This window comes from Pogoniulus pusillus, chromosome 6, assembly GCF_015220805.1.
Source record: "Pogoniulus pusillus isolate bPogPus1 chromosome 6, bPogPus1.pri, whole genome shotgun sequence".
In the NCBI taxonomy this organism is placed as follows: Eukaryota; Metazoa; Chordata; class Aves; order Piciformes; family Lybiidae; genus Pogoniulus; species Pogoniulus pusillus.
The window spans coordinates 29913263-29940975 of record NC_087269.1 but is presented as its reverse complement, the minus strand read 5'-3'; the positions used below and the strand labels follow the sequence as shown (position 1 = coordinate 29940975).

Sequence of the window (27713 nt, the reverse complement as noted above, 5' to 3'; positions counted from 1 at the left end):
GTGAAGGTCTAAAGGCCTGTGACAAGCACCTGGCTTACCAGCACCCTTCCCACAGCAACAGAAAGCTCCTAGTGTGGCTTTAAAACGAGCTGGTCTAACAGCTGGGTGCAGTCGTGGTGAGCCTGGCTTCTGAAGGACCAGCTCTGGTGCTCAGCTCAGCTGGTTCGGTTGGTCGATCCAGTAGGAAAAGGCTGCATTATGTTTCGTGGGTTAGCTTGTTTTCCAGCTGGCTGAATCAGTGCAGGGGACACGGATGAACCAAAAGGCTGGGAAGTATCAGGTCAATGCAGGCTATCTTCCTTACGAGCTCCTTTCAATTGCTGGTGCTCTGGGCCACACAGGCACCGAGCTGCCCGGTGACAAGAGGGAGCAGCAGGCACAGCAAGCCAAACCAGGCATCCCATGCCTCCTGGCCCCAGACAACACGACGAGAAGACTACGAATGGCAGCTCCGCCGAGGCACCTCTCGTCTTTGCTGCCTCGCACTTCCATGAGCTGCCATCGGCCTGCAACGGAACGACGGCTGCTCCACTGCCCGCAGAGGGAAGCAGGCCGGAGCCTTTCGCCCGGCCGGGCAGGGCCGTTTCAAGCGGCGGGAGCGGCCAGAAGCACCCCGGGACCCGCAGCGCCTGTGCAGCACAAGCAAGCGCCACAGCCCCTCCGCGCCCCTCCGCGGACAGGCAGCGCCAGGCGCATGCGCGGGGCAAAGGGGGCCGAGGGGCGCGAGGCGCCCCCTCCCCGCGCGTGCGCAGGGGCGGGGCGGGGGCTGGGCATGCGCAGTGGCGCCGGCGCAGCCTTTATATAGGGGCGGGGGGGGCAGCGGCGGCGCCGCATTGCAGGCGGCAGCGGGTACCATGGAGCGGCAGCTGGTTTGCCTTCTCGGGCTCCTGGCGGCTGGTAGGCGGCCCTGCCGATGCGGCTCCCGCTTTCCGCTCTCCTTTCTTCCCCCGCACGCTTAGCTCTGAAGATGTACAGGGTGGTGTTTCCCCTGCAGCGGGAGGGCGCGGGCTGAGGGCACGCTGTGAGGGAGGCAGGGGAGGTGGAGGGGGGAGCCCGGGCCTGAAGCTCTTTATCGTCTCTTCTGCCAGCAGGAGCTGCAGGGCCTGGCTGTGGAAAGCACAGGGAAGGGTGGCAGCGGTGAGGGAGGGTGACGGGCGGAGGCCGATGGCGTATCCCGGTGTGGGGCCTAACGGTCCCGCCAGTACTGCTGGAGCAGGGCCTGAGACGGGAGGGAGCCCTTTCAAGGATAGCTGTGGGGGAAAAGCTGTATTCCGGGCGGGAATCGCTTAGGAGTGTCGTTCATGTAAATGCGGGGAGAAAGGAGAAGTCCCTGTGACAAACCAGCCCTTGCCACTGCTGACAGGAGAATTCTTTCCTGATGGCACTGTGGTAACGTCGGGTCAGCTTGTGTCCTGTCCGGCACCAGTCGGGCAGGTGTGTCACCTTAGAGAGGCAAAGAGCAGCAGCAGGCCCTACAAACTGTTTTTCTCCCGGCAGATGTGTTTATCTTCGGCACTTCGGGGATAGGTGGGTGTTAATCCTCTTTCAGGTGGAAAGCGATAGCCTTTTCTGTTTGTGTGCTTTTAGCAGCCCCCTTTCGTTAGGGCCTCCGGCTCCACATGGAACATTCCAGTATTGTTGCTTCTCGCTGCGTTGTTAGCTCTGGTTGCTGAGGTGAAGGTGGTGGTAGCGGTAATGATATTCTGCCTTTAAGGATGAGTAGCTAGAAAAGGTGATACTCAAATTTTGTGCTTTGCGAGGAGCTAGATGGCTACAGAAATGATTCATAGGCTGACTGGAGAGGTGATACACCTTCAGATTGTGTCATGGAATGGCTAGAAGCTCCCACACTCAAAAGTCTAGTGCAGTGATGCACACGATTTTTTGGGAGAGTTTTCCTTCAGATAAGACTATTTTAAACCTAGACCTTACTTGTGTATGACTTTAACCTGCAACAGTTCACAAGCCAACTTCCAAAAAAAAAAAAAAGGCCTGACAGGTCGTTTAAATGTCAGAGGAGTAACCAGCTGGCAGACTGCAGTAAACTATGCTGCTGAGATCCTGTATGAACCTATTCTTCTATTTAAGTGGAGTCCTAATATATCCATAAGTAGATAATTTAATGGTCAATCTCAGAGTGGAAACAAGGAAGCAGGTGTCAGTTTTCACTCCGTGTGTTTGCTTTAATAATGCCTTTTTTTTTGGTCTGTTCTGCAGTGCATTAGCTGCCATCAGTTTCTAGAATCTGGGACAGTTTCCAATTGCTAAAATCATTGCAGTTTCTTGTGCTTCAAAGGTAAAAAGGATTTCCCTTGAGGTATCTACCAGCCTTCCCATTAGAGCGTTTAGGGAAATTGTGATGAGAAACCAGTTCAGCAATGAGAGATGACTTAGTCTACCTGTTAAAGGCATGGGTATGCAGCTGAGCATAGCAGGAGACTCGTTAGGCCTGTTTTTCTTTAGGAACTCACTGTTTTAATCCAAATAAACACCTGTCTTTTTTTTTTACTGAGGTTCTGTTATGAATACTTAATTGACTCACCTATGACAGCGTTGTGCAGATTGTTTTCTCAAGGTTTTTGCTGTGAGAACCTCAACTAAATCAACTAATGAGCTGTATCGAAATCCAGCCACCCTTGGCATATCCTAATAGAGTTACTTGGCTGGCTTACAGCATGGTTGGTAGGCTGTAAGGGTTTTTGGTTGACCTACTTACAGTGTTTCTGTGCAGCTTCCCTTTAAAGGAGGCACAAAGGAATTAAAGCCAAGTGTACAGGGCTTGGGGTATCTGAACCACTTTGATTATTGCTTGGTTTTGAGACTAGGAAAGGAGGCAGGACCTGCAGTTAAAATTGAAAGCAATTTCTCTTCAGCTGATTACATTTTTCTCTTCCTGGTAAAATAAACTGAGAGTAGAAAGTTAAAAGTTTGAGGATGTGATTACTTCACCCCTCCTTAAAATAGTAGTCTTAGTCTTCATTCCAGGATTTTAAACTATTGCATTATCCTTCTAACAAATGCTGGTCAGAGGAACATCTGGGGGCAGGAAAATTGAAGGTTGAGAGAATCTGATTTGAATTTTCCAAGGGATGTAGAAAAAGCAGAACCCAAATGATATTCTGTCGTTTCCAGGCTTGTACTGGTTGGGAATATGGTTTCTAATGAAAAAAAAGGTTGGTGCAGTCCACAGGTGCAGGTTAAATTAGCCAAACAGTGGAAGGTGCCTCACATCTGAAAAGAGGCATTCCTCTTTTCCTAGAGGAATGACAGGGATTGTTGTGGATATGGAGCAACTTAAAACTGGCACATAGCAAAGCAGTGCTTGATAGTGCCCCAATCATGTGGCTTGTGTAAACCTGCCCTTGCACAATCTCTTCCTTGTTTTGCAAAAGAGATATAAATAGAGTTGTTCTTGGTTGTGTCTGGCGGAGCTGCAGAAGCTGTTCTGCCTGGTCATGGTCACCCTCTGCAGAATGCGCAACTGCATCTGCAGAGCTGCTGGAGGCATACGCAGCCTTTTTACCGTCTCAGCTTGTGCTGTTTAGCTCACCACAAAGCAGCGCTTCTGGGAATCTCTGAAAACAGAGATGATGCAGAGGATAGAACAGGAGAGTGGGAGCTTGTCAGCAAAACTGAACCGTGCCTCAGTCAGGTGACAGTGATGTCAGCTGGGACACTCAGGAAGGCTGGGCTGTGTCCTTCCAGGGGGAGTTTTCTGGTGTAGCATGCCGGAGGATTCTTTATGTTTTTAGGGGGAAGTTGGACTAGTTACTGCTGGCTTCCAGCGGGTTTGCATTCCCATCTCATCTCGATGTGATTATTCAGAGCAGATTAGGGGCAACCCCTTAGAACTACTTGGAAAAAAAGTGTTTGTTTTGAAGGATTTACTCAGTCCTATTTCTGTTTACATGTTTATGTAGCAGTTTTTATATGCAGTTAATTTGCTGCTGTTAAGATTTCAGAGTTGTTGCAAGTTAAAAGGAGTACTTCTGTGTTGTTTGAAGTGTGTATGTACACTGAGGCAGTGGTTTTCTGTGTATTTGGTGAGGCAGCAATGTTTAATTTCAGATACCAGTATTTTTTTTGCTCTTAGTCTCACATTTACACTATTTACCCTGACTATTTTTTGAACTTTGTCCTCTACTTCTGTGAAAGTCTGCATATGCAGAGATTTTCCTAGAGATACAGAGTAAATGAAACTTGTAGTGAGATTTCAAGGCTTATTTTTGCCAAATGGAACAGTTTCAAATCCATTGACTATGTTTACATGAGGATGCAAATAATTACCATGCAGAGGTGATGGCTTAACACTTCCATTTTACTGCTGTCACTTGCTTCATTGGTCTACCAGCTGAGTAGGTTATTTCTTCACCCTGTGCACCACAGTTTGCCTTTTCCAGGCTCTCTTATAGGTAACTGATGTCCTTCCTGAAACTGCTTTTTAAAGCCCCTTTCCATCCCTGTGGCATACTTTCTCTGCTTAGCAACAGGAGTCCGATGTATTCCATTTCTCAGAGTGCTTCTAATGAACTGTCTTCTGTGTCAGGCATTCATTCTGCATTAAAGCACTTCAATGGCAGCAGTGAAGTTAACTTTGGCACTGTCTTGACCAGCCCTTCTGTTTTCTGAAGTTTTTGGTTGTTTCTGGACTTCACCTGAGCTTTACTGGAACTGCAATGTCATCTGTGGCTAAGCATTTGTCTTCTCTTGCAGACATGGCTCTGCTTATACTGAACAGTCTTTTCCATTTTTTTGTGGTGTAAATATCTGGGTCCAGTTCAAGAGAGACAGGGAAATACTAGAGAAAATTCAGCAGAGGCCTGAGGGGCCTGGAGCATCTGTGAGGAGGAAAGGCTGAGAGACCTGGGGCTATTTTATCCTGGGGAAGAGAAGCCTAGGAGGCGATCAGTCGTAGAATAGACAGATCAACCAGTTAGTCAACCAGGTTGGAAGAGAACTCCAAGCTCATCCAATCCAACCTATCACCCAGCCCTCTCCAGTCAACTAGACCGTGGCACTAAGTGCCTCATCCAGTCTTTTGATCTGATCAATGCTGATCAGTATCTAAAGGATGGGGATCAAGAAGATGATGCCAGACTCTTTTCAGTTGGTGCTCAGTGGTAAGTCAAGGGGGCAACAGGCACAAACTGGAATGCAGGAGGTTCTATCTGAACATGAGGAACTTCTTTAATGTGATAGTACTGGAGCTGCCAAAAGGTGGTGGTCTGCTCTGGAGGGATTTCAAACCTGCCTGAATGTGATTGTGGGTGATCCTGCTGTACCAGCAGGATTGGACAGATGATCTCTGGAGGCCCTTTCAAACACCCACCATGCTGGGACTCATGTTTGCCTGGTGAAAGGGTGATGTTAAATATGGAATTTATACAGAGACTTATTCTTTCTGCCATCTGTGTCCCCTCTCCAAAATAAAAACGGTGAAGATGGGCAGCAATTATGTTCAAAACATTGAGTGATCTGCTGCAGGAAGAAAATGCTTTTGTCTTCTTGGGACTATCTTAACATACTACATGGGACTGCTTACTCCTGTTGACTGCCAGGTGCCCTTAAACATCCGAATATTTCTTTTAGGTTCTGTCATAGAAAAATCTCACCCAGCTTGCTTGGCAACCTAGTAGCAGCCTTTGGTCAATGTGGGAACCATCCTCTTGCAGCCTTTATAGCAACCTTCAGCAGTTGCTTAACCTGCGTCTGGAATACTGATAGCAGCTAGCCAGATTTCATCAATTTCTTTCACAGATTGCCTGTAATCTCCTAAATCTTTGTGGTTGTTTTACTGCCTTTCTTAATCCAGAGCACAGTGGACTTTTGGTATGAGTTACTAGTGTGTGATGTGGTTACAGCCTCTGAAGTTTTACTCAAGTGACTGGAGAGGCTATGGATTATTGAAGCCCTTCAGATAACTTGAGGTTAATCCTTGACTTGTTGATGCTCTGTAAGATTCAGTGAAGAAAAGTTGATCCCTTTTGACTTCAGGTTAAACTCTTCACTTTTACAGTTCCCAAAAGAAATGGGGAAAAGACACTCTGAGCAGAGTGGCAGAGATTGATGCCTTCACTTGATCTGTGGGTGGTTTTGGGAGGCAGTGAATAATGGTCTTTTAACATTGCAAAGTGGCACAGCCTGGGAGCAGCAGCCCTGCTGATAAATACTTTCACGTACTTAGCACAAATTAGTCTGTTCTAAAGGCACAAGAGGTAACAGCACCTCAAGTTACTTCCACCCATCAAAATGAAGAGCAGCCCTGTGCTTTTCTTGCCAGCTGCAGGTTAATCTGTCCATAAAAATGCTGCTTACACAAGGTTCTCCTCACAATTTGGTTTGGAGGAGGCTTAAGTCTTCAGTTTCTTTGTGTTAGCTTTGCGGGTTATTATCTAGCTCTCCAGTGAACCTGGCCCATGTAGAATCCCTGTTCATAGAAGCTTATATAAGGTGTTAACTTTAAAGCATGGTCACGAAAGTCTCATTAGTAGGTTCAGTACAGCTTTGGAGGGAATTGCTCAGGGTATTTTTCTGAGTGTGTTGGGAAGAAACTCAAGCTTGCTGTCCCTGGCAGAAGACTAACCCAAACACTTGAGCAAAGGTTATTCTCAGGGAAGGTACTTACCTGACATGTTTCCATTAGCACTCCTTGCAGAATGGTAAGCCAACCATTGCAAGCTTCCTTTTAAGTTCCTAATTTCCTGAAGAGGAGCTGATCTGTGCTTGCACATGTCTGGCTCTCTAAGCTTTCCAAGTAGAAAAGGAGGTATTGTCTGAGAGGGCTGTCACCTTTACTTCACTACCTTAACGTTAGTGTTTGTATTCCAGCTGCCTAGTGCTGAGGAAGGGATAATTAACATTTGCTGCTCTGGAAAGGTATCTGGGAGTTATACTCAGAGCACTGAAGTAGAACAGTACTACTGTGGGGGCAAGTTGCATGCTGCCCATTATCTTTACATCCTTTTAAACTGGGCTTTGTGAATTCCTGGCCGAGTCCCATGCAATATGAAGTAGCTATCACTTGCTAGGGCTTCGTCCCTGGTGTTCTGGCAGTGTTAGGTTGCTGACCTGGGGCTCAGATAATAGATTTCTCCTTCTTATTCTGCTGTTACACTTCAGTTTGTGAAATATTCTGGGTTTGGGCCTCAGGATGCATTTGAGGCAACACTTGTTCTGAGATGCAAGTATCAGAGAGGTCAGAGTGGGTTGGGTATGACTATTTAATCTTTTGTTTGGTTCTCTTGAGAAGCTGGAAGTCTGTGCAAGAATTCAAGTGTCTGTGGGCTGTCAGCTTGGCTAGAAGCCCAAAAGCTGAAGTCTTTCACATTCAAAAGATTTGCCCTTTATACAGGGATTGTGTTTCTACCTCCCGTTCTCCTTCCTTCTCTATTTTCTCTCACTGCTCAATTTAGGAAAAACTTGGTGGAGCAAAGACCTTTCCTTCCTTCTAAAATGGAAGAAATCAAGTCTCTGAGGCAGTTCAAGAAGGGAAGAACCAGGGAAGAGGACAAGAAACACCCTGGTCCTTGCAGATGAACTTGTTCGGTCCTCTAAAAATAGTGGCTTGCAAGAACTTCAGGGAAGGGGGGCAGGTTTGGGTGGGCATGACGTGTGACTGTTGAGAGCTAATCTACAGAGAAAGGAGAGATCTGTTTAAAAATGGATGACCTTAGATAGAGAACAATGTATAAAATAAAGGGATGCTAGAGATAAGAAGGTAATCCCATTGGGAGCATTAGGAGTTGGGTGAGGTAACCGACAGCACTTTGTTTTCTCTTGGGTTGCTACTGTGAAATGCCACATGGAAGTGTCATTTTTCTAGCAGCAGAGGGTATTTTAAGGGAACAGACAAGAGAATACTTAACTGTTAATTCTGTTGTGGTACAGCACTAGATCTTCATGCACTTCACTGGCACATTGACTTTTGTTGTAACAAGTTGATACATGAGGAAAAGTGCTGTTTCATAATGATCCCTTTATATTCTTCTCCTTTTTCAAGTAGTGGGAGCAGAAAAGGATTTTAGGCTCTTCTTTTCTGAACCCCTAAGATCTAAATTAATGAATAATTTGAGTTTTGCCCCTGTTTTTCCTAGGACATTGAGAAAGATGGGGCAGATACTATTGCAAAGAAATTGAATCCTTTTGTGTCAGATGATATGTAATAAAAATATTTCAACACAGTGCAGAATAAACTAATAGCTTAACTATATTCAGAGTCACTGTGGAAGGTGGAAGGAGAAAAGCTGCATTTGCTGCACATCGTGGTTTTTTGTAGCTGCTTTTTAAGTTCTGCCAGCAGTGTGTGGCCCTAACAAAGAAATTTGCCTGGTCACTGATCAGAGAGATCTGCACTGGAAAGATAAAATATAGAGCTGGCTTTGCAGAAGGAAAGAACTTTCCTAGTGTCCCTTAACTGACAGAACACTGCTCTTCCTTCATTTTCTGTTCTGTTTAGATAACTTCATCCTCATGGCACAGCTGATTCAGGTTTCCTGAATCTTGTTTTTGCAATTGGAAAAAAAATGATGCTTCACCTTACTCTGATACTGTGTGGGAGGGAGGTCTCTAGTACCAGTGGGAAGTTGTCTGCGAAACTTACTTGCACCTTAAAATGTGTTGATTTAGTACTCACTCGCTTAACAGTTTGATGCTTCTCATTGTTCACTGTATTTTTTTATAGAATCATAGAATCAACCAGGTTGGAAGAGACCTCCAAGATCATCCAGTCCAACCTAGCACCCAGCCCTATCCAGTCAACTAGACCATGGCACTAAGTGCCTCATCCAGTCTTTTCTTGAAGATCCCCAGGGACGGTGCCTCCACCACCTCCCTGGGCAGCCCATTCCAATGGGAAATCACTCTCTCTGTGAAGAACTTCTTCCTAATATCCAGCCTATACCTACCCTGGCACAACTTGAGACTGTCCCCTTGTTCTATTGCTGGTTGCCTGGGAGAAGAGGCCACCCCCCACCAGGCTACAATGCCCCTTCAGGTAGTTGTAGAAAGTAATAAGATCACCCCTGAGCCTCCTCTTCTCCAGGCTAAACAGGCCCAGCTCCCTCAACCTCTCCTCATAGGATATGTGCTCCAGGCCCCTCACCAGCTTTGTTGCCCTTATTTGCTGATCTCGAGCTCTGCTGTAGAGGATTGCAGCTAACATTTGTGTCCTCACTGTCAAATTCAAAGTGACTGTGTACCCTTTGAGCAGAAGCAGAGCAAAATATGGCTCCTCCTCATTGGAGGAGTTACTCCTTTCTTCTAATCTGGTGAAATCTGATGCATGGAAGCAGCACCAAGGCATCAGATACTTAATACATTATCAAAAATCAGTTTAATTTTACCTTCTGAACAGAATTGTCTGCAACCTCTATCTGCTCTGCTCATCTTTAAAAGGTCTCAGAGTGCTGCCTTGCTTTTCAGTTTTTTTTTTCTGCCTCAGTGTTGTAACCTGGCATAACCCTGCTGTACTGCTAATACCTTTGCTGTGTCCTGGCAGGCCAGGGCATGAGTGACTGACTCTGTGTGAGCATCTGTTCAATATGGAAGCCGTACATCAGGGAATTTAAAGATGTGCTGCCCAAACAGCTGATAAATAAGCATAAATCTGGAGCATAATAATTATTTTGCCCTGCACTTTTAGCAATCGGCTCAGAGATTGTGAGAGACAAGACAGACTATTAGACATTTTGTTGAAGTTGATGGTGGATCTTCAAAGTCTTAAAAAGCCAAACAAAACCTGAAAGTTCATTGGGAGCTTGATCAAACCAGTGCAAGTTATGACATGAATTCCTCTGGGGTTTAATGGCTTCTTAGATCAAGAGTTTGAGAAACTGCTTGGAAGAGGAGGCCTTGGGGAGACCTAATAGCAGCTTTCCTGTACTTGAAGGGGGCCTACAAAAAGGGTGAAGAGACACTATTCACAAAGGCCTGCAGTGACAGGAGCAATGGCTTCAAACGAGAAGAGCAGATTTAGATTGGATGTTAGGAACAGTTTCTTTACCATGAGTGTGGTGGAACACTGGAACAGGTTGCCCAGGGAGGTGGTTGGGACACCATCCCTGGAGTTATTCAAGGTGAGGCTCGACAGGGCGCTGGGCAGCCTGATCTAGTGGAGGATGTCCCTGCTCACTGCAGGGGGAGTTGGACTGGATGACCTTAGTAAGTCCCTTCCAACCTAGACCATTCTCTAAGAACTATTTTGTAGTTTTATAGCTTTACTGCATTTTTTTAAACAGAGAAGGGAGTGATTTTATTTGCAGAACTCAAGCTGTAGGTTAAAAGCTATGCTTGTAAATAGTTGAAAACCCTGAATTCCATTGTTTAAAGTCAAGGTTTTGCTTGACTTGAGCCAGAGCTTGACTCTGCAAAGTCCTCCCACCACCCTTATCTGAAAAGGACAAATGACTCCTTCAGCCAACTGTATAGTTGGTTATTGTCATCCTGCCAGAGCTGACAGCTTCTTGGCTAACCAGCCTGACTTTGAAAATTAACTATTCTTAGTGCTTCCAGATCTATAGTGCTTTGAGTTAAAATAGACCATCTACAAATATTTTGCTAGCCATACTATGTTAGAGGGCTCAGAGTCTTTTAAGCAGTCTGTGTGTGCTGTCTGGCTGAAGAATAATAAAGAATACACAGTCTAGGGTTTTGGCTGGGGGAGAGGGTGGCAAACTTCAGACTCCTGTCTAGAAAATTATGCATGCAAAGCACATTTTTTCTTTAAAAACAAAAAAGGTCATTCCTGTGTGAAATGAGTGTAAACAGGTTTATAAACCCACAGCTGAGAAGGCTGCAGGATGACATCTATGAAGCAGCATTTATCTGGCTCTGTTTGATTTGCAGTCACAGTGCACAGGTAATTCAGCCCTCAAACTGATCCTTTAATTGCTTAAAACCAGGATGTGAGAAATGGCAGTGATCATTCTTGTCATGTAACTTTACTAGAAGCATCCTAGGAATCAAGCAGCTTAATTCCTGCTTTTTGGCCCACACTGTAATTTCCCAGCATTTTGTGGTCTGTGAGCAACATTGAGGTAAAGATAATGGTTCCTGAACAGCAGCTATTCAGCTAATAGCTTTGGATGGGTTGATTCCAGTTTTAGGGTGTTTTTTGTAGCACATTTCCTTGGAGCCTTGTCTGCTGTAGGATTTTAGGAGTGTTTTCCTCATAGTTTAATACAGTACAGGAAATCTGACTGATGAAGAACTTGAGCCTATCAATAGGTAGGATGGATTTAGGAAGGTGGGAGAAGTTGAGGATCCAGTTCAGGCAGCACAAGAAAAACTAAGTAGTTTAGAAAGTCAGCTAGAAGATGCAGTTGATTGACTTTGTCCTCTTATTGATAGTGCAGATCTTTTATGCTTCTGTAAGAAAGCTGTCTAGAAATATTTTATATTGTACTTCAAAGCATTAGAGACTGCAAGGTGGTTCTACATGGGGAACTCCTAGACATGAGGACTTGGACTTTTACCCCACAAATATTTCTCTGTGCAGTCAAATTGACTAAGAGGACATAAAGCCTAAATAGATTTTCATGGGTTTAAAAGCAATGTGATGGAATGCATTACACATTGATTGTGTTGTATTTCTGCTTTGATTTTTATGATTATTGTTTCTGGCTGAAGTCCTCCATGTGATTTGTGCATTGTTGTGACTTATCCAATTAGGTCCATAGCACTCTCAGTTGCTGCATGAAAAAAGGGTGGTTCACCTGTTGAAGGAATGCAGACAGCAGTTACAAGCTAAATGTGACTGCTGGTCTGCGATTGAAGTGTGACTGCAGAGACAGTAGGACAGGAGAACAAGGGGGTTACAACTTTGGAGATCAGCTGCCTGAAGTGTGTATTTCTGCAGTTTCAAGTCATTTGCTAGTGTTTGTGTGCTAACAAAAGTGGGGTTTTGGGCTACTTCTGGTGGTTTGTTTTGGGTTTTGAAGGCAAAAAATGGATAATGGGGGGAATAGACTGCCGAGGTGCTGAGACTTGGACACTTCAATAGGAGAGCTCAACTATTGTGGTCCTTGGGAGTTCTTCGGCTGCATTAGCTGTATTTGGGACTCATTTTTCAGGTCAGAAATTGCTGGACTGCAGTGTGCTTCAAAATATTAGCAAACCTCCGTGGTGACTGGGGAGGTTGTGGTTGTACTGTACAACATGAACCTGCTCACCATGGCGTGGAAATCATTCCAGTGTGCAGCTAAAAGGACATTTCTTGTTTTGGCAGCTGTGGCAAGTCCTCTTCTGTGGCAGAAAGAGTGTGTGAAGGGCCCAGAGGTGTGGTGTCAGAACATCCGGACAGCGTCACAGTGTGGGGCACTGAAACACTGCCAGCAGAATGTCTGGAGCAAGCCTACTGTAGTAAGTATCAACTGCTGAGACATCTTCCCACCTCCAGGTGAGGAAGCTGTTTTCCATGTGTTTCTGAAGATTTTTCAAGTCTCTGGTCAGAGCAAAGTGCTACATCTGACTACACCTTAGTCTGGGTGCTAGATTAAAGTTATTTTCCACTCCTCTGCCTTGCACAACATGTCTGACTTTCTCCTGTGACCTGTTGCACAACTACCAAGCACTGTATGGAATGGAGCTAGTGTATTTCAGACTCCAGCTTTCTCTTCATTAAAGCCACTCCGAAATCATAGAATCATAGAAGTGTTGATGTTGGAAGAGACCTTTGAAGTTAAGTCAAATTCCTCAGAGCTCACAATGTCACCACTACTGCTAAGCTACTACCACTAAACCATGTCCCTTAGCACCACATCCAAATGTCTTTTAAATCCCTCCAGGATTGGTGACTCCACTTCCTTGGGTGGCCTGTTCCAATATTTGATAACCCTATTTATGAAGAAATGCTTCCTAATATCCAACCTGATCCTGCCCTGGCACAACTTGAGGCTGTTTCCTCCTATCCTGTTACTGTCCTGCTCATAAGAAGAGGCCAACCCCCAACTTGATCCAGCTTCCTTTGAGGTAGTTGTAGAGGCCAATGAGGTCTCCACACAGCCTCCTCTCTGAGCCTTTTCCGATTCTTAACCTGAGCAATGCCAAACTGACAGCTTTTTGTATTAAAAGAAAATGCAAACTCTGTGATCTTGCTTTGGCCAGGGGTGTTAGACTCAATGGCCTGTGGAGGTCCCTTCCAGCTCCTAAAATTTTGTGGTTCTGTATTCTTCAGCTCATGCTCATAAGTTAACGTTCCTTAAGATACAGCTTATGCTGAATTAAGTAAGGTATGACAGTAAGGGATGTTACATGTAGCATGGCTTTTCAAGTTGTATTTTCCTGAGTGCTGCTTTGCCCTAGATGTAGCTGTAGTTTGTGATGGTGGTCCAGAATTTTCTACAGGGAAAAGGCATTTTATTATAGATGCATTCAGACCACCTTAGATATCTGTGCTGAGATATGCTTCAGTGTGTGGAGAAGCAGGGGAAGAGAGCAATGTCAGAATAGCAGAGCATGACTAAAATGAGTGAAACAGCTTGGAAACTTCTATTTGTAGTAAGTGTGAACTCTCTGAATGCTAGGGTAAAAGAGGTTCAGGACAAGGCTTCTCCAGGCTGTGTCCTTCAAAGGAGTTAGAATGATTTACATGAGTGAGTGGTAGCATGCCTGCTTCTTCATACCATGTTGATTTACTGAAGAGCTGGACATGCTTGGAGTAGCCTCACTCATTTAAAATTGCCTCTTCCCACCCTCTTCCTGGCTTTAGCCAGGATTCCTTCCTTCAGTTCCAAAAGTGCTGCTTGTTCGGGTGCTTGGCTCTGTCTCAAAGTAACTCTTGACTTCTCTCTCCAGAACAGCATCCCCTGTGACTTGTGTAAGGAGCTGGTGACAGTGGCTGACAAGGTTTTGAAGGATAATGGCACCGAGGTAAGCAGAGCTCCGCTTCTCCTTACCCCGAGGCACTGCTTGATTTCATTGTCTTAGCCAGGTCACAAGGTGAGGGGGTGGAAGAGTAGGCTGCCTGATGCTTTCCCAACCTAAGCAGCAAGCGTTGAAAGCGGCCAGAGTACATAGGAAAAGGCTTTAGGACAGCCTCTTCTAGTTTAGAAGTGAGCAAGTTCTGGAGCCTCTCTAATATCCCTGATTGACTGTAGATGCTTAATAAAATTGTTCTTGCACCAGTGGGGACCATCAGGCTCGAAAGGTGGGAGGCTACAGTCACTAGAGGTGGATGGTGACACCAAATGGTCTTCAGGTTGGTGGTGGGCACTTCCTTTTTTCTTTTGTGAATGTGGGAGTACTTTGTATAAACAAACTGCTGTCCCACTAGTCCGTAATATCTCTTCCTCTTAAATGTTCACTGCTGGTAAGACACTGTTGTGCAGGCCTAGCAAGCAGGATTTCATGTTTTCACTTTGGCATGACTCATCCAAGGCCCAGAACCGGGGCAAATAGACCTAAAACCTCGTTCTAGATTTGCTTGTCAACTGGCTGGACCTACCTGAGTCCAAGAGGCTTTTTTTCTTGTTAGACTTTATTGTATATTTTGGGACTGAGAAGTGCACTTGAGAGGTGTGTTTTGATATGCTACAGCTAACCTCATCCCTTTCAGGATGAGATTCGCTCTTACTTGGAAAAGACATGCGAGTTTCTTCGTGATGAAAGCCTGGTCTCTGAGTGCAAAGAAATAGTGGATTCTTACCTACCAGTTATCATGGATATGATCAAAGAAGAGCTAGTAAGTAGAGGACAGTTTGCAACTGTTGGAATTAAGTCATGCTTCTGTTGATGCCTGTATTTCTCTTCTACTTACAGTGATGCATATGATCCTTTAATCCCATGTGGATCACTGCTGTTGCAATTAATGCTGTGGGTCTGAAGGTTGCTTCCTTGCTGTGAAACCTTCTCCCTTCACATCATGCTTCAGCTAGCTGACTTTATATTTCATATGAAAGTGTCATCAGACCAAGCTTTGTGCATGTATCTCTCTCCCCTAGGATAAACCTGAAGTGGTGTGCAGTGCCCTTGCATTGTGCCAGTCCCTTCAGAAGCACCTTGCATCAATAAAACTTCAGAAACAACTCCAGTCCAACAAGATACCAGAGCTGGACTTCTCTGAACTGGCATCCCCGTTCATGGCTAATGTGCCTCTTCTACTTTACCCTCAGGACAAACCCAAGCAGAAGTCTAAGGTAAGGGTGCAGAGCTCTTCTGGTGTGCAGGACAAGTGCATACTTTATGGCTTCAGTGCTCCTTTCTGTGAGAATTTACTGAAGATTCCTGCTGAGACGTTGTTCTGGCCACAGATTAATCTGAATGTGCTTTACCTGGGTGACTGTCTCCTGTTGAATTTTGTGATGCTGCATGCAGACAGCTACCTTTATCCTTGGATTGTGCATTTAAAGCTAAGCAAGATGAAAGCTGCAGCTCCTGTACACTGCATATATCATTTTGGATCAATTACTGCAGTCTATAGAGTCCTGTGCTGGGTCATTCCCATCCAGAACTGTAGTAGTCAAGCAGGTGTTACTGGAAACAATTTCTTCTGAGAGCAAGTTTGGCACTAGCATTCAGAGGCGAATGAATCCTCACATTCCATGTAGTTTGCTGGTTGTACTCTTCAGGGGAGGTGTTAATCCCAGTTTCAAGGGGTGACAGACTGGATCAGTGAAGAATAAATAGTTGACAAAGGGGAGCAGATGTGACAGTGAACTTGTCAGTAGAGGCTGCATTTTTGGTATGGTGATTGAACAGTTGGGTGGGTGGAGGAGAAGCTGCTGTGGCTTCAGCAGGTAAGATCTACCGCAGATTTAGAAACCTTCCTCCCGTGGACCATAGGAAAACCAAAAAACTTTGTAGATGGAGTATCTTGACAGTTATCTCGGGCTTCAGAGCCACGCAGGTACCTGATCTCCATCTAGTGGCTGATGCACATACCAGCATCAGCTTGTCAACTCGTATTAGCCCAGGCTTTGGAGTATCTATCTATAGATGTTTGTGAAAGTGTACAGCTGTTGTAAAACAGCTTTAACAACTTGGTAGTAACAGAAGCTTCAAAAACATGTTATGTGAAGATATTTCAATGGGAGTTTCCTTTCACTCTTTCCCCAGGGAAGTGGAGATGTGTGCCAAGACTGCATCCAGCTAGTGACTGATGTTCAGGAAGCTGTGAGGTCAAATTCCACTTTTGTCAAGTCTTTGGTTGCTCATGCCAAGGAGGAGTGTGACCGTTTGGGACCTGGAATGTCTGATATGGTATAGCTGTGTTTTTTTTTCCCTAAAAATTATGTTCCTATATGCAGGCATAAAACACTTTGTTCAGAGCCTTGGTAATCTCAGTGTAATCTGTTTAATAACACGAAGGAGAGTGTACAGTGTGTGGAATGTGTTACACAGGATAGCTGTGGCAGAACTGAAGTCAGCTTTCTGGTGAAGAAAGTTGGGTGGAATGTGTGGGACTGAGGGAAGGAAAAAGGCTCAAGATTGCTGTTGGCCCATAAGGATCTTATTCATAGAAATGATCTGGCAGGGTGATGTGGTCATATCAGTGAGAGGAGTTGCTCGTGCCTGGAGAGGAAGAGGGAAGTACTCAGCAGATAAGTAGCTGTGTGTGCAATGATTGTGTAACCTGAAATGCCATCTCATATGGGACAAGTTCTGGAAGGCAGTAGTTAAGTAGAGCAGGTAAATGAGTACCTTGAGATGTATTTAGAAAATCCTTGATTAATTCTCCAGCTTAAGTTGTTTGATATTTACACAACTTTCTTTCCCCCCTTTCTGCAGTGCAAGAGCTATATCTCTGAATATTCTGACTTGGCTATCCAAATGATGATGCATATGGTAAGTTCAGGTGCATATTATTTGTACTCAGTTAATTTTTCTGCTTTGTGTAGCTAATTTACTTGGAAACAGGAAATACTGACTGCATTGAACACCTAACGAGAGCCTCTTGCTCTGTAAGTGGAGCTTGGCATTTGATAGGGTAGCAGCTTTGGTGTTGAGATGCTTTCTTTAGTGCTTTCCTTTTCTCTTATGACCATTTTGTCAGTGCAGAAGTCACTCTAATCCTTTGAGACACAAGATGCATTATGGATATTCCTTTATCTCAGTCCTATTCTGGCATCACTTCCCCCTCCCCACTGCATACTGTGTTAAGAATATTAGAGTTGGGTTCTGTGAGAGGATTGTGAAGTTGGCTCAAGTGTTAGAGATAATGTGGCTGTTTAAAGGAAGACTGAATGCCCTTCTGCAGTTGCTATCTCAAGACTGCTGCTGTCTGGGCTCTTGATAGCAGCCATGGGAAATGAGAGATGCTGCACCATCTCTGGTTTTCTGCAGCAAGAGACAATAGATTTTTACCTCTATTTCCGTAACACCTCTTTTTATCCAGAGATCTCAAAGTTGTCTGAAAAATGGGTAAGCCTTTCTGTGGAAAACAGTACCACAAGTAACTTAAGATATTATAGGCGAATTACTGAATAGAGTATGTGCCTGAGTTGAACCTGCATTTGGCAACACAGTGGCCTTGCTTTGTTTCCAATTGCTAAAGCCTGCTTAGAAGCTCTGGAGCATTTGAGAGGGGGAAGCAAATCTTCTTTCCCACAGCAGTTAGCTTGTCATCGTAGTCATTACAAGGCAGTGTGATGTTAGTACTTGAAACTGGAATATGACCACACCTTGCATCTGGCTGAGTTCAGACTCTCTGGAGCTAATCTTGGCCAGGATGCTCTGGAAGTTCTTCACATGAATGATGCTGATTAGCACTGTGCAATTAAATGTGAGTTGCTGTAGCGCTGCTAATGACTTTTGGGGTGGGAACTGTGTCATATTCTATGATCGTGGAAAAAGTATATGCAGTTCCAAGTGCTTGACTTTTTTTTCTTAACTGGTACCTTTTCTCCTTTCTGCCTCTGTCTCCAATCTCCCTTATCAACAGAAGGATCAGGTAAGTGAGCAACTTGCCTGTGGTGATAGCCTGCTTGTAGTTCAGTTCTTGCTGTATTAGCTGTGTACATGGTGTGATTGTACTCGGTGTTGACAGATACAAGGGATATTTCTGTGATTAAAGCACAGAGACTATAGAGTCAGTGGATCAGTCGTGCTTCCAGCTCCAGAGACCAGTTGGTGCTTCTGAGATTTCAGCTTGATTATGCAGAAGACATGCTCACTTCTATACAAGTAGGATGGATGTGGAAAAACTATGCCAGTGGCTCCTATCAGCTTTTGGTTTGAGCTCAAAAGGATTTGAGTAAAGCTGTCCCTGGGTCTTTTCTTGGTTAACCCTTAAAGCTAGGACAACAGTATGGATATTTTTGAGTATGTGAACTGAAAAGGCTTTTAGACTCCTGCTTCCTAGAACTGGTTGAACTATTAATTTAAGCAATCCTGGAAAACCTTGTGTCTGTCATCTCTCTGCAAGAGAATGTGATGTGTATGTGGGTGTTGCTCTAACATTAATACCTGGAAATGCTTCTTACAGTGCATGAACCAAAGGGCTTGACTTACAGGTACTACCTGGGGAAGTTTGAAGCAGCACTGTCTCTGAGATGCCTTTGCCTGTGCATGAGGTTGTGGCATGATGTATTAACTGTTGCATAAGCCTCTGCTGTAAGAAGCTTGATGCCCTGGTAACAGGGAGTGGTATAGATTTCTAAAGGTATCTTTCTTTTTTAGCTTAAGTAGACTTCAGATGGAAATATTCTAGTTTTGTCTATTATGCTGTATAGCCTTTCCCACTTGTTGTGGGTTTAATGTGGCCTCCTTAGAGCAGTTTGCCTCATGCCCAGCAGCTATTTTTCCATTTGGTTGTGTATGTTTCTAAAACCTCCAAAAAGACTTAGAGTTTTTGTTTTAAAGGCTTTGTTTGTTTGTTCTTTTCCCTCTTAGTGTGAAAAGGACTTGATGTAGAGTTACAGCAGATGCTGGTAGAAAGGGTTAGGCTTAGATTTTAAAACAGTTAACTTTTGTTTCTTATAGGCTGCATTCAGTAATGTGGGGATCTGTTTGCAAAATGCAGTGTTGTTGCATGCTTTGAAGAAGGTAGTTTGTGGATGAGAAAAGGAGGCCTTTCTTCTGGGTGTTTCTTTCATCTTTGGAGTGAACTCTGAGTCAGGATAATTAGCCTCTCTTGTGATTACTTAAAGCTTTTTGGGGAGCAGCTTTGTGGATGCAGGTCTGTTGTGATGCTGGTGGCCTGATTTGGTGCTGGAGGCTCTTAAGTCAACTCCTTTTGAAGGGCTTGCATATCTCATAGTAAATAGGGTTTATAAATGGATGTGGCCTAACCTCTTCTTCTTTCAAAGGAGCTGCTAAGTTTTATCTGGTAGTATTCCTGCCTGTAACCTTATCAAATGCTTTGGCAATAAATGAAGTAGCCATGAAACTTCTGGTTGTGTTGGAGCCTTTTAAAACTTTGTTCTCCGTGCCTGCTCACAGGCTCCACAGAAAGGGGAGAGTTTTCTGGACTTTAACAATTGCTTATACATCTCTTTCCAGCAACCAAAGGACATTTGTGCCATGGTGGGGTTCTGTTCTTCGGTGAAGTCTGTTCCGCTTCAGCCTCTGGTGCCAGCTCAAGTGATTCATGAAGTGAAAATGGAAACTGTGGAAGTAAGATGGACTTTCTGTACTCAATGGCTTTGCCTTCCTTTTTGCTTTAGTGTGAACTAGGTGAAAGATTATTCACTGTTTAAAAGTTCCTATTTTAATCTGGAAGCTTTTAGACAGAATAAGGCTCCCTGCAAATAAAATTCTTGGCAACTTCTTGCATCTGATGCTGATCTGTGAAATAGGGGAGCTGACTGATATGTTAGAGTAGCAGAGCCTACAGTGACCAAAACTTTAAGGCCATACTTCAATCCTGAAGTGGGAACTCTGGATTTTAGCATCAGAGTGCAGCTACCGTTCTCAATGCCACCTCAAATGTTAAAAGAGCAAATACTGAATTTGAGTTTTGCTCTATTTGGAGTTATGCTTCAACCTTTTTAAAAAATGGAATATCCCTCTGCTTGTGCAGGTGGCTGATCAGAGTCAAAATGCTGAAGCTTGTGAGTTTGGAGAAGGACCTTAGCTTTTCATGGCTTTAATGAGACATGGGCTGAACTTTTTAGTGTGAAGTCTTGTTTGCAGACATTTAACTTCTGATTATTGGGTTCCAAACAATTCCCCTCAAGGCATTCAATTTCTAGGTTTCGTATGTGAACAAGAGGGTATTATGAGTTCTGATTTTAGTCCTTTATTAATGTATTTTAAAGGAAATAAATTCATGTTTTCTTTTATTCCAGTCACTGTGAAACGGCTTATTTGTTAAATTCAAGTCTCCTCATGCAACCTGGGGACTGTAGTCTAGATTAGTCATGCACAATGACTTTTCATTCAGTGGCTTTTTACTGACACCTTTGTGGCTGGGTTTGGGTTCTGCATGATCTTTTGAATTCAGTTCAAACTGCCCTACTAGATAAATTAGTGTGCTGCACCTGCATGTAAGTGCTGTCAGACTGATCTGTTATGAAATGGCTGCATCTGAAGGACAAGTGCTGATAATGTTTTGTGTGTTTCTTCTGTGTACTCAGAAAGCCTCAGTTCAAGAGAAAGACCTTTCCTTGTGTGAAATATGTGAGACCATGGTGAAAGAAGTGACTGGTCTCCTTGAGAGCAACAAGACAGAGGTAAATGGTGGAAATGGTACTTTGTAGGCTTTAGCTAAGATGGGACTGTATTGGAAGGGGAAGGAAGCTTAATTTTCTTGCCTGTTATCATGAGAGCAGCTTTTCTATCCTTAGTGGGATGGAGTGAGAAGAAATGTAGTTATGCGTTGAGTCAGATTTCTGTTCCTCACTTGCCATGCATCTTTCCTTGTGCCTCAGGAGGAGATTGTACATGAGATGGAGGTGGTCTGCTACCTGTTACCAAGGAGCATCAAAGACGAGTGCAAGGACTTCATTGACGTCTACGGACAGGCTTTGATTGACATGCTCTTGGAGGCAACGAATCCTGAATCTGTGTGTGTTATGCTGAAATGCTGTGCAGCCAACAAGCCTCCACAGCAGCCAGGTTGGTCGTGATGAGTCAGTGGTGGTGCAGAATGACCTACCTCACCTGTTTGAAGACACCTGCTTTAGAGCTTTGCTGATGCTGCCTCCTTTCTTCTCTTTGGGGAACTACCTAGGCACTGACTTGATTTTTTTTTTTTAAATTTGTTCTTGGTTTTTGTTCTTCACAGTTGCAGTGAAACCTGCAGATGGCTTTTGTGATGTCTGCAAGATGGTGGTGGCTTATGCAGACAAAGAACTAGAGAAGAATGCAACAACAGCTGAAATTGAGGCTTTACTGGAAAAAGTCTGTCACTTCCTACCACAGTCTGTCAGTGAACAGGTAAAGCACTGTGGAGTAAAGAGGCTAAAATGGAATGGGTCTTGTTGGTGGTTGGGCTGTGTCATTGTTGAGTTGGGTTTATAGTGACAATTGTTTGCCTAATTTTTTGAGTGTTCCACCTGACTTGCTGTCTACATGCTGATTTTTAGGTCCGTCTCCCAAGTGTCTCTGCTTCTGCTATAAATGTCCAGGTACTCCATAATAGAGGTCTCCTGTGTTTGGCCACCTTCCTTGGTCTCTGGCTGGAGACAAACTGTCCACAGGTGCAGCTGGGGCTGGCTTGTGTTCAGCAACCTGATCACTCCTGTTTGTTTTCCCTTTACTTGTTAGCACCGAAGTGTAACAGCTCATGTGCAGTAGAGCAAAAGAGGAAGCTGACTTGATCTGAGGCAGTCAAGTGACCACCCAGGCCTTGCTGCAGGGCACCTAGAGGTGAACAGAGCAGGGTGGAACAAAGTGCAGAGTACTATGCAAAATGAGAGCAGCACCTCTTGGTAATGTTCATATGAGCAGTCAGTCTTCCTCTGCTAGAGGCTGGAAGGAGTCTGGGGTTTGGCAGCCCTTTGAATAGATGGGGACTTCTGAGAGCCTGGATTGACTGGCTAAGTGGTTGTACTAATTTGCAGTCAGTAAAGGTTTGCCTGGAAATCCTCTTGAGAACAGTGGATGGGAACAGCTGAAAGTTCTTTTTTTCCTTGACACTGATCCTGTTCAGAGGATTAACAAAGTAATTGGAAATAGGCTGGTGTAATTCCAGTGAGACAGCAAAAAGAGACACCTGTTAGACCACTGCTATCAAAGTTTACCTGGAAATCTTATTAGGTGGCTGCTGAGTGTCAGCAAGTGGCATCTTCTAAGTTTACCAGGCATAGAATATAGAGGCTTAAAGCAGCTGTTGCTGGTAACTGCTGGGAGGCTGTTTAATAGCTGTGGTTGGTTTATTAATTGATGCTGTTAGTCTCTTTGGAAAAAAACCCAGCATGGTTCTGTGCTTTGGAGATGGCCTCCGCTAGAGGGCTGACTGTTACCGATGGGCTGCATTGCTGCTGCTGTTTGTTCTTAGGGGAACAGGAACTGTTTGGGCTAAGAGTGCTGAACAGCCATCACTGTGTTGCTGCTGTCCTGCTCAGGATGTTTGTCTCCAGCTCGTTCAGTGTGCTTTCCTTCCGAGGCAGCGGTGATCTCCACGGCTAGAGACAGAGCTTTGCAAATCAAAGCTTGTCCTTCTTGGTTCTTTCCCCAAAGTCTGTCTCACTTGGTTCTTTTCCTTTTGATCACTGTCTCCTCATAACCTGTCTACAGCCAGCTGCAGGCAGGTATGAACTAGCAAAACATGATGCAGAATCATAGGATTGGTTTGGTTGGAAGAGGCCTTTTAAGATCATCAGGTCTAATTATTAACTCTGTACTGCCAGGTCACCACTAAACCATGTCCCTCAGCACCACATCTATGCTGCTTTTAAATACCTCCAGGACTGGGGACTCCACTATTGTGCTAGGCAGCCTGGTGCAGGACTTCACAACCCTTTTGGGGAAGAAATTTTTCCTTGTGTCCAACCTAAACCTCCCCTGGGGCAACTTGGGGCCATTTTCTCTTGCTTGCTTGTCCTATTGCTTGCCAGGTGGGAGAAGAGGCCAGCTCCCAGCTGACTCCAGCCTTCTTTCAGGTAGCTGTAGAGAGCAATAAGGTCTCCCCTAAGCCTCTTCTCCAAACTCTCTTCCCAGTTCCTGCAACTGCTCTTCAGAAGATGTGCTGTAGACCTCTCACTCCACTATGTAGTTGTGTAATTAGTGCAGTGCTGAGTCCTTTTTGCTTTCTAGGGATCTAACCTCTGGTTTATCAGCTTAGAATGTTTGGAGTGGTGTACAGATCTGCCTGCTGAAGACCATATCTTCCTCTGCTGTCTTAGGCTCTAACAGGAGACTCTCTCCACCTGTGTTACAGTGCGTTCAGTTTGTGGAACAGTATGAACCTGTGGTTGTGCAACTCCTGGCAGAGGTGATGGATCCCACTTTTGTTTGCACTGTGAGTATCCTGTTGGGCTCTATTGATCTGGGGCTGTGGTGCAGCCCTGCCTGTTCCTCCCTGTGCCTTTCAATGCCTTGCATGCAGAAACTCCCCTGGAATAGAAATCAGGTTTCTGAATGCTTGGAGATGTGGTTGTGCAAGGCCTGGGGCTCACTGAATGGATAGCTGTCTGACTGCCAGCCTTGTGCAAGCAAAGAGCTGCCAGTGCTTAGCTCCTGCTGGGCTTCAGCAGCAAGGTGTAGTGTGTCCTGAATGTGAGAGGAAGCTAACTAATCTTTCTTGAAGCTTTGTTTCTCAAAACTCTAAGAAGCAGTTGTTGTAACTTAATTTTCTCTCATGTCACATTCCTATTCCATGTCTGCTTGTTTAGTGTGACTGAGTTGTCAGCTGAACACGATACTGTGGGAGTTACAGCAGCTATCTCAGCGTTGCTCCCATGCTTGCAAGCTTAGATATAAGGCTGAAGTTGAGATTTCTTGGTTGAAATGGAACAATGCTGACTGTTGTTGCTGTTACAGAAACTTGGAGTCTGTGAATCAGCTAAACAGCCTCTTCTGGGGGATGATGCTTGTGTCTGGGGTCCGGGTTACTGGTGTAAGAACATGGAGACTGCTGCTCAGTGCAATGTAAGTAAAGTCAGCAGAATCCTACTTAAAACTCCTTTTCTGCCAGCCTTTTAAGTGGATGAATTCTAGTTTCAGATGCAGAAGGTGGTTGATCAGAGGGCTTCAGTTAGCTTTCTTAAACCATGCTTTCTTCAACCACACTTTCTTCTCTGTTGTTCCTGTCCTCCACCCATCTCATGACCTGTAGGAAGGCACAGTATGAGCCTTGTATCGTAGTTTGTGCTGCAGCCAACAGACCCTGTCACATTTCATCGGTCTCTAAAAACTGACCTCCAGCATTGCTGTGGGCTGATGCTTTCTTTGCCAGGCTTTGATGCCTAAGGATCATCAGCATTCTTTCCTGATCCTTCTGGGTGAGGATGGGGACAGTGTTTATTCTAGTCCTCTCTGGAATTACTTTAAGAAAATCAGAGTTATTTTTCCACCTAAGATCCTGGCTCAGGATAATGACATAGAATCATAGAATTCATAGAATCAACCAGGTTGGAAGAGACCTCCAAGATCATCCAGTCCAACCTATGCCCTAGCCAGTCAACTAGACCACGGCACTAAGTGCCTCATCCAGTCTTTTCTTGAACACCTCCAGGGACGATGCCTCCTCCACCACCTCCCCGGGCAGCCCATTCCAATGCCAATCACTCTCTCTTTGTAGATGTATACTTGTTTGCAGCAAGCTTCTTTTTTTCCACTAACATAGACTCTTTTCTCTGCTGTTCAGGCTGTGGATCACTGCAAACGCCACGTTTGGAACTAGAAGATGACTTTCCAGTTCTGAGTGATTGCCGTGGCTCTTCCACGCGGGCCAAGGTTTGCAGAGAGCTCTATCTCAAATGTCCCTCCTCTCTGCCTCGTTAACAGTTTGACCTTCAAGTTCCTTTTTATCATAACTCTTCTGTAGCAGTGCTGCTGTTTGAAGGATCAGATCTTCATTGTTGACTTAACAAAAGATGTTTCTGATTGTACAGTTTAACTCATTATGCTCCTAAAACTAGTGTGTTGTAGTTTTTAAACTGGTAGGCTGAAGTGGGGTGGCTTTTTTTTTTTTTTAGGTGCTGAGAAATAATGGCAAAGAAAGTGAAATGAAACAAAGCAATTCTTAATTAAAAAGAACAAGGTGGTGACTAAACTTTCTCTCTGTAGTGTTGGGAGGGCGAAATACTTTTGCATTTTAAACTTCTGGCTGGAAGATGAATGTTCTCTGTAACCATAGGGGAATTCTAAAGGCTAATACTTGATCAGGGAGTCCCTCTGGCTGGAATTTCTAAAGCTCTACAGATGCAGAGGAGAGGAGACTTTGTGTGCCCAGACAACTTTCAAAGTAGCTAGTACCTAAAAAGAAGATAGGTGCTTGAGTGGCCACGCTTCTGCATTTGAATGCCCACACATATGGCTTGTGGTGTTACCATAGCTAAGGAAACCTTCAAGCTTTGGTCATGTCCTTCTGGTTTCCTTGGCCTAAGCATGGGTGTTCTGCTGTCAAGCTCGGTGCAGGGGGATTTCAGTCATTTGAAGCATGCTGATGCACTTAAGGAATCCTTTCTGTGGTGGTTTGTTTTTTTTTCCTTATCCTAGTTGCTCAATCCTGCTTAGTCTTGCAGCTTTCTACATGCAGCCAGCTGGGTGCCAAGGAGGTGGAGCAAGCTGGGTCCATAGAAGACACAAAGGAGAAAGTCAGCAGGGGCTGTGCACATGTCAAAGGGAGGGTAGAATGCCTGGGAAAAAAGATGTTGTTACGTTGTTTGTTTTTGTGGAGTTTTTAGGTAAACTATCAGTTTATTCCTGGATCTGTTTTTCTCTCATAGCATATTTAGGTCATTAAAGCTTCAGAGGTACTTAGAGGCTCGTGGGCAGTTTCATTGCTGCCACCTGCTCTCACTGATGGTCACTCTTCTGAGCAGTTTGAGGTGTTATTTCCCCCCTCCCCGAGTTCCAATTCCTGTTGGGAGTTGTCGAAGTAGCCATTGGAGATGGCAGATGGCAAGAGGGGTGCAGCAGGTATTTGGCAGGTCAGCTGACAACTGTCCCATCGTGCTCCTGCAGCATCCCTCTGAAACAACTTGAACTTCCAAACAAAAGCCCTTCAAGGCCAGCTGCTACACTGCAAGCAAGTCAGACACTTGAGGTGTAGGGGCCTCTAGAATGACAATCACCTTGCTTGAGGTGGACCTTGCATCCCCTACCGGCATTTAGCTATCAGCTGTTCTGATCGGGTTACCCCCCTAAAACAGAGGCACCAGAGTAGCTCTGAAGAGACCTTTGGGGAGGAGGAGCTGGGCAGAGGTGGAGCTTTGAAAATTCCAGGCCTGTTCAGGAAGGTGCCAGCAATTGCTACTGTACCTGTGGTGTCCTGGGTGAGACTTCAGCAGCAAGCAAAGTGATTTTCATGCAGTGTGGCGGAAAACCACTCAGCTGCAGCCTTTTACTGCCTGTACACACTGAAATGTCTGGGCAGCGGTGGGCCCAGTCTGGGCAATACTGATGTGTCCTTCCTCTTTGCCATGGCTTTAAACTAAAACAAAGCAAACTAATTTCCCTTAAGGATGTAAACCAGCTGCAGCTTTCTGTGCTGGCAGGCTTGTGCAGTGATTCCAGCAGCATGTCCCAGTTGGGGTAGATAGGTCAGATAGGAAATGGGCTTTCTCCAGTGCTGCTGCCCTAAAGGTACAGGTTGTGTTATGCCACATCGTGTGGGATGCTTTTGGATCTTTTAGGCTGGGTGGCATTCTCTTAATATGAAGACTCTGGAGGAGGTAGGGATGAATTGATGCTTGTGGGTTGGTGAGGTTTTAACGTTCTTGGGTTTGTAGTAGGGAAGGATTTGTCAGGAGAGGTAATCCAGGGGAAATCCTGTGCTGGCTCTGGGAGTCTCTTCATGTTTGTTTTTTTTTTTAGCCCTTCCTGTGGCCCACTTGAGTTGTGCTGGGGACACACACGTGCAGTTGCTTTCTAAAGAACATTGTTTTGATTTTTGCACAAAAGCTTCCTTAATGAACAATAAAAACTCCTGTAAACCGATAAGCTTGCGTTTCATTTCCTTGTGTGCTAATTGCTGAAACATCTGATTAGCTTCCCCTTTGCTGCAGAGCCAGCAGAAGGCATGTCCCAGGACATCGCTTGAATGACTTGATTCAGGTTCCTGCCAAGCTGCCAGCACCTCACAACTTGCATGTCCTATCAAGCCTCTGCTGTACTGAGCCAGATGTGGGTTCAAAAGGCATCTTGCCAGTGATTACCACCGCCACCACACTCTCCCCTGGCCCAACACAACGCTGGTGTGAGGCAACAGCTCCGTGTTGCAATTCTTCTGCTGTGCTCAGGCTGGAGATGAGTTCTTGCTGGAGCTGCTTCATGCCAGACCTCAGTGCTGACTTGCATTTAATGTGGCTTTCCTCTTTGTCTTTATTCCTTGCTTTAGTTTGAATGAAATGCCTTTTAAATGCTGTAAGGTGGCCTGTAAATCCACCATCAATTCTCTTGTCCTAAATTTACTGGTTTAATATCCCCACTGCTGCCCTTTCTTGTAAGGGAAAGTGTTCTGCTGGGTGCAGAGTGCAGAGAATGGTCGTGTCATGTGGCACCAGAACACTTCTCCCACCCTTTGCAGACAAGAGGTAGTGAAGGTAGTGTTGAACAGCAGGTTCTGGGCTGGCTTTGACTCCCTGGGAATGCCTGCCTAGCTCTGGTCCCTCCCTCTACTTGCAGGCTGGTGATGATTTTATAATCAAGGTGTAAGGAGAGGGGTGTGG

The 27713-nt window shown here is 44.9% G+C and overlaps 1 protein-coding gene across 2 annotated transcripts; it reads left to right on the top strand.

The window, feature by feature from the left end:
- Positions 1-797: 797 nt before the first annotated feature.
- Positions 798-26985, top strand: LOC135176220 (prosaposin). 2 transcript variants are annotated; one of them, XM_064145071.1, is made up of 15 exons: positions 798-897; positions 12224-12357; positions 13792-13866; positions 14552-14677; positions 14937-15131; positions 16051-16194; positions 16723-16779; positions 19435-19548; positions 20511-20606; positions 20805-20991; positions 21161-21312; positions 21462-21503; positions 23258-23338; positions 23860-23967; positions 24686-26985. In XM_064145071.1, exons 1-15 carry the CDS (start codon positions 855-857, stop codon positions 24719-24721), a joined length of 1590 nt encoding a protein of 529 aa, XP_064001141.1. In that variant the 5' UTR covers positions 798-854; the 3' UTR covers positions 24722-26985. The 2 variants fall into 2 exon arrangements, with proteins under 2 accessions (XP_064001141.1, XP_064001142.1); XM_064145072.1 differs by lacking the exon at positions 21462-21503.
- Positions 26986-27713: the final 728 nt, after the last annotated feature.

Excerpts from the sequence above, each read along its gene's own strand:
- LOC135176220 (XM_064145071.1), top strand. The coding sequence starts at position 855 with ATGGAGCGGCAGCTGGTTTGCCTTCTCGGGCTCCTGGCGGCTG. Across the intron at positions 19,549-20,510 it reads TGAAAATGGAAACTGTGGAA|AAAGCCTCAGTTCAAGAGAA; the intron begins GTAAGATGGACT and ends CTGTGTACTCAG. Across the intron at positions 21,504-23,257 it reads CTTCTGCTATAAATGTCCAG|TGCGTTCAGTTTGTGGAACA; the intron begins GTACTCCATAAT and ends CCTGTGTTACAG.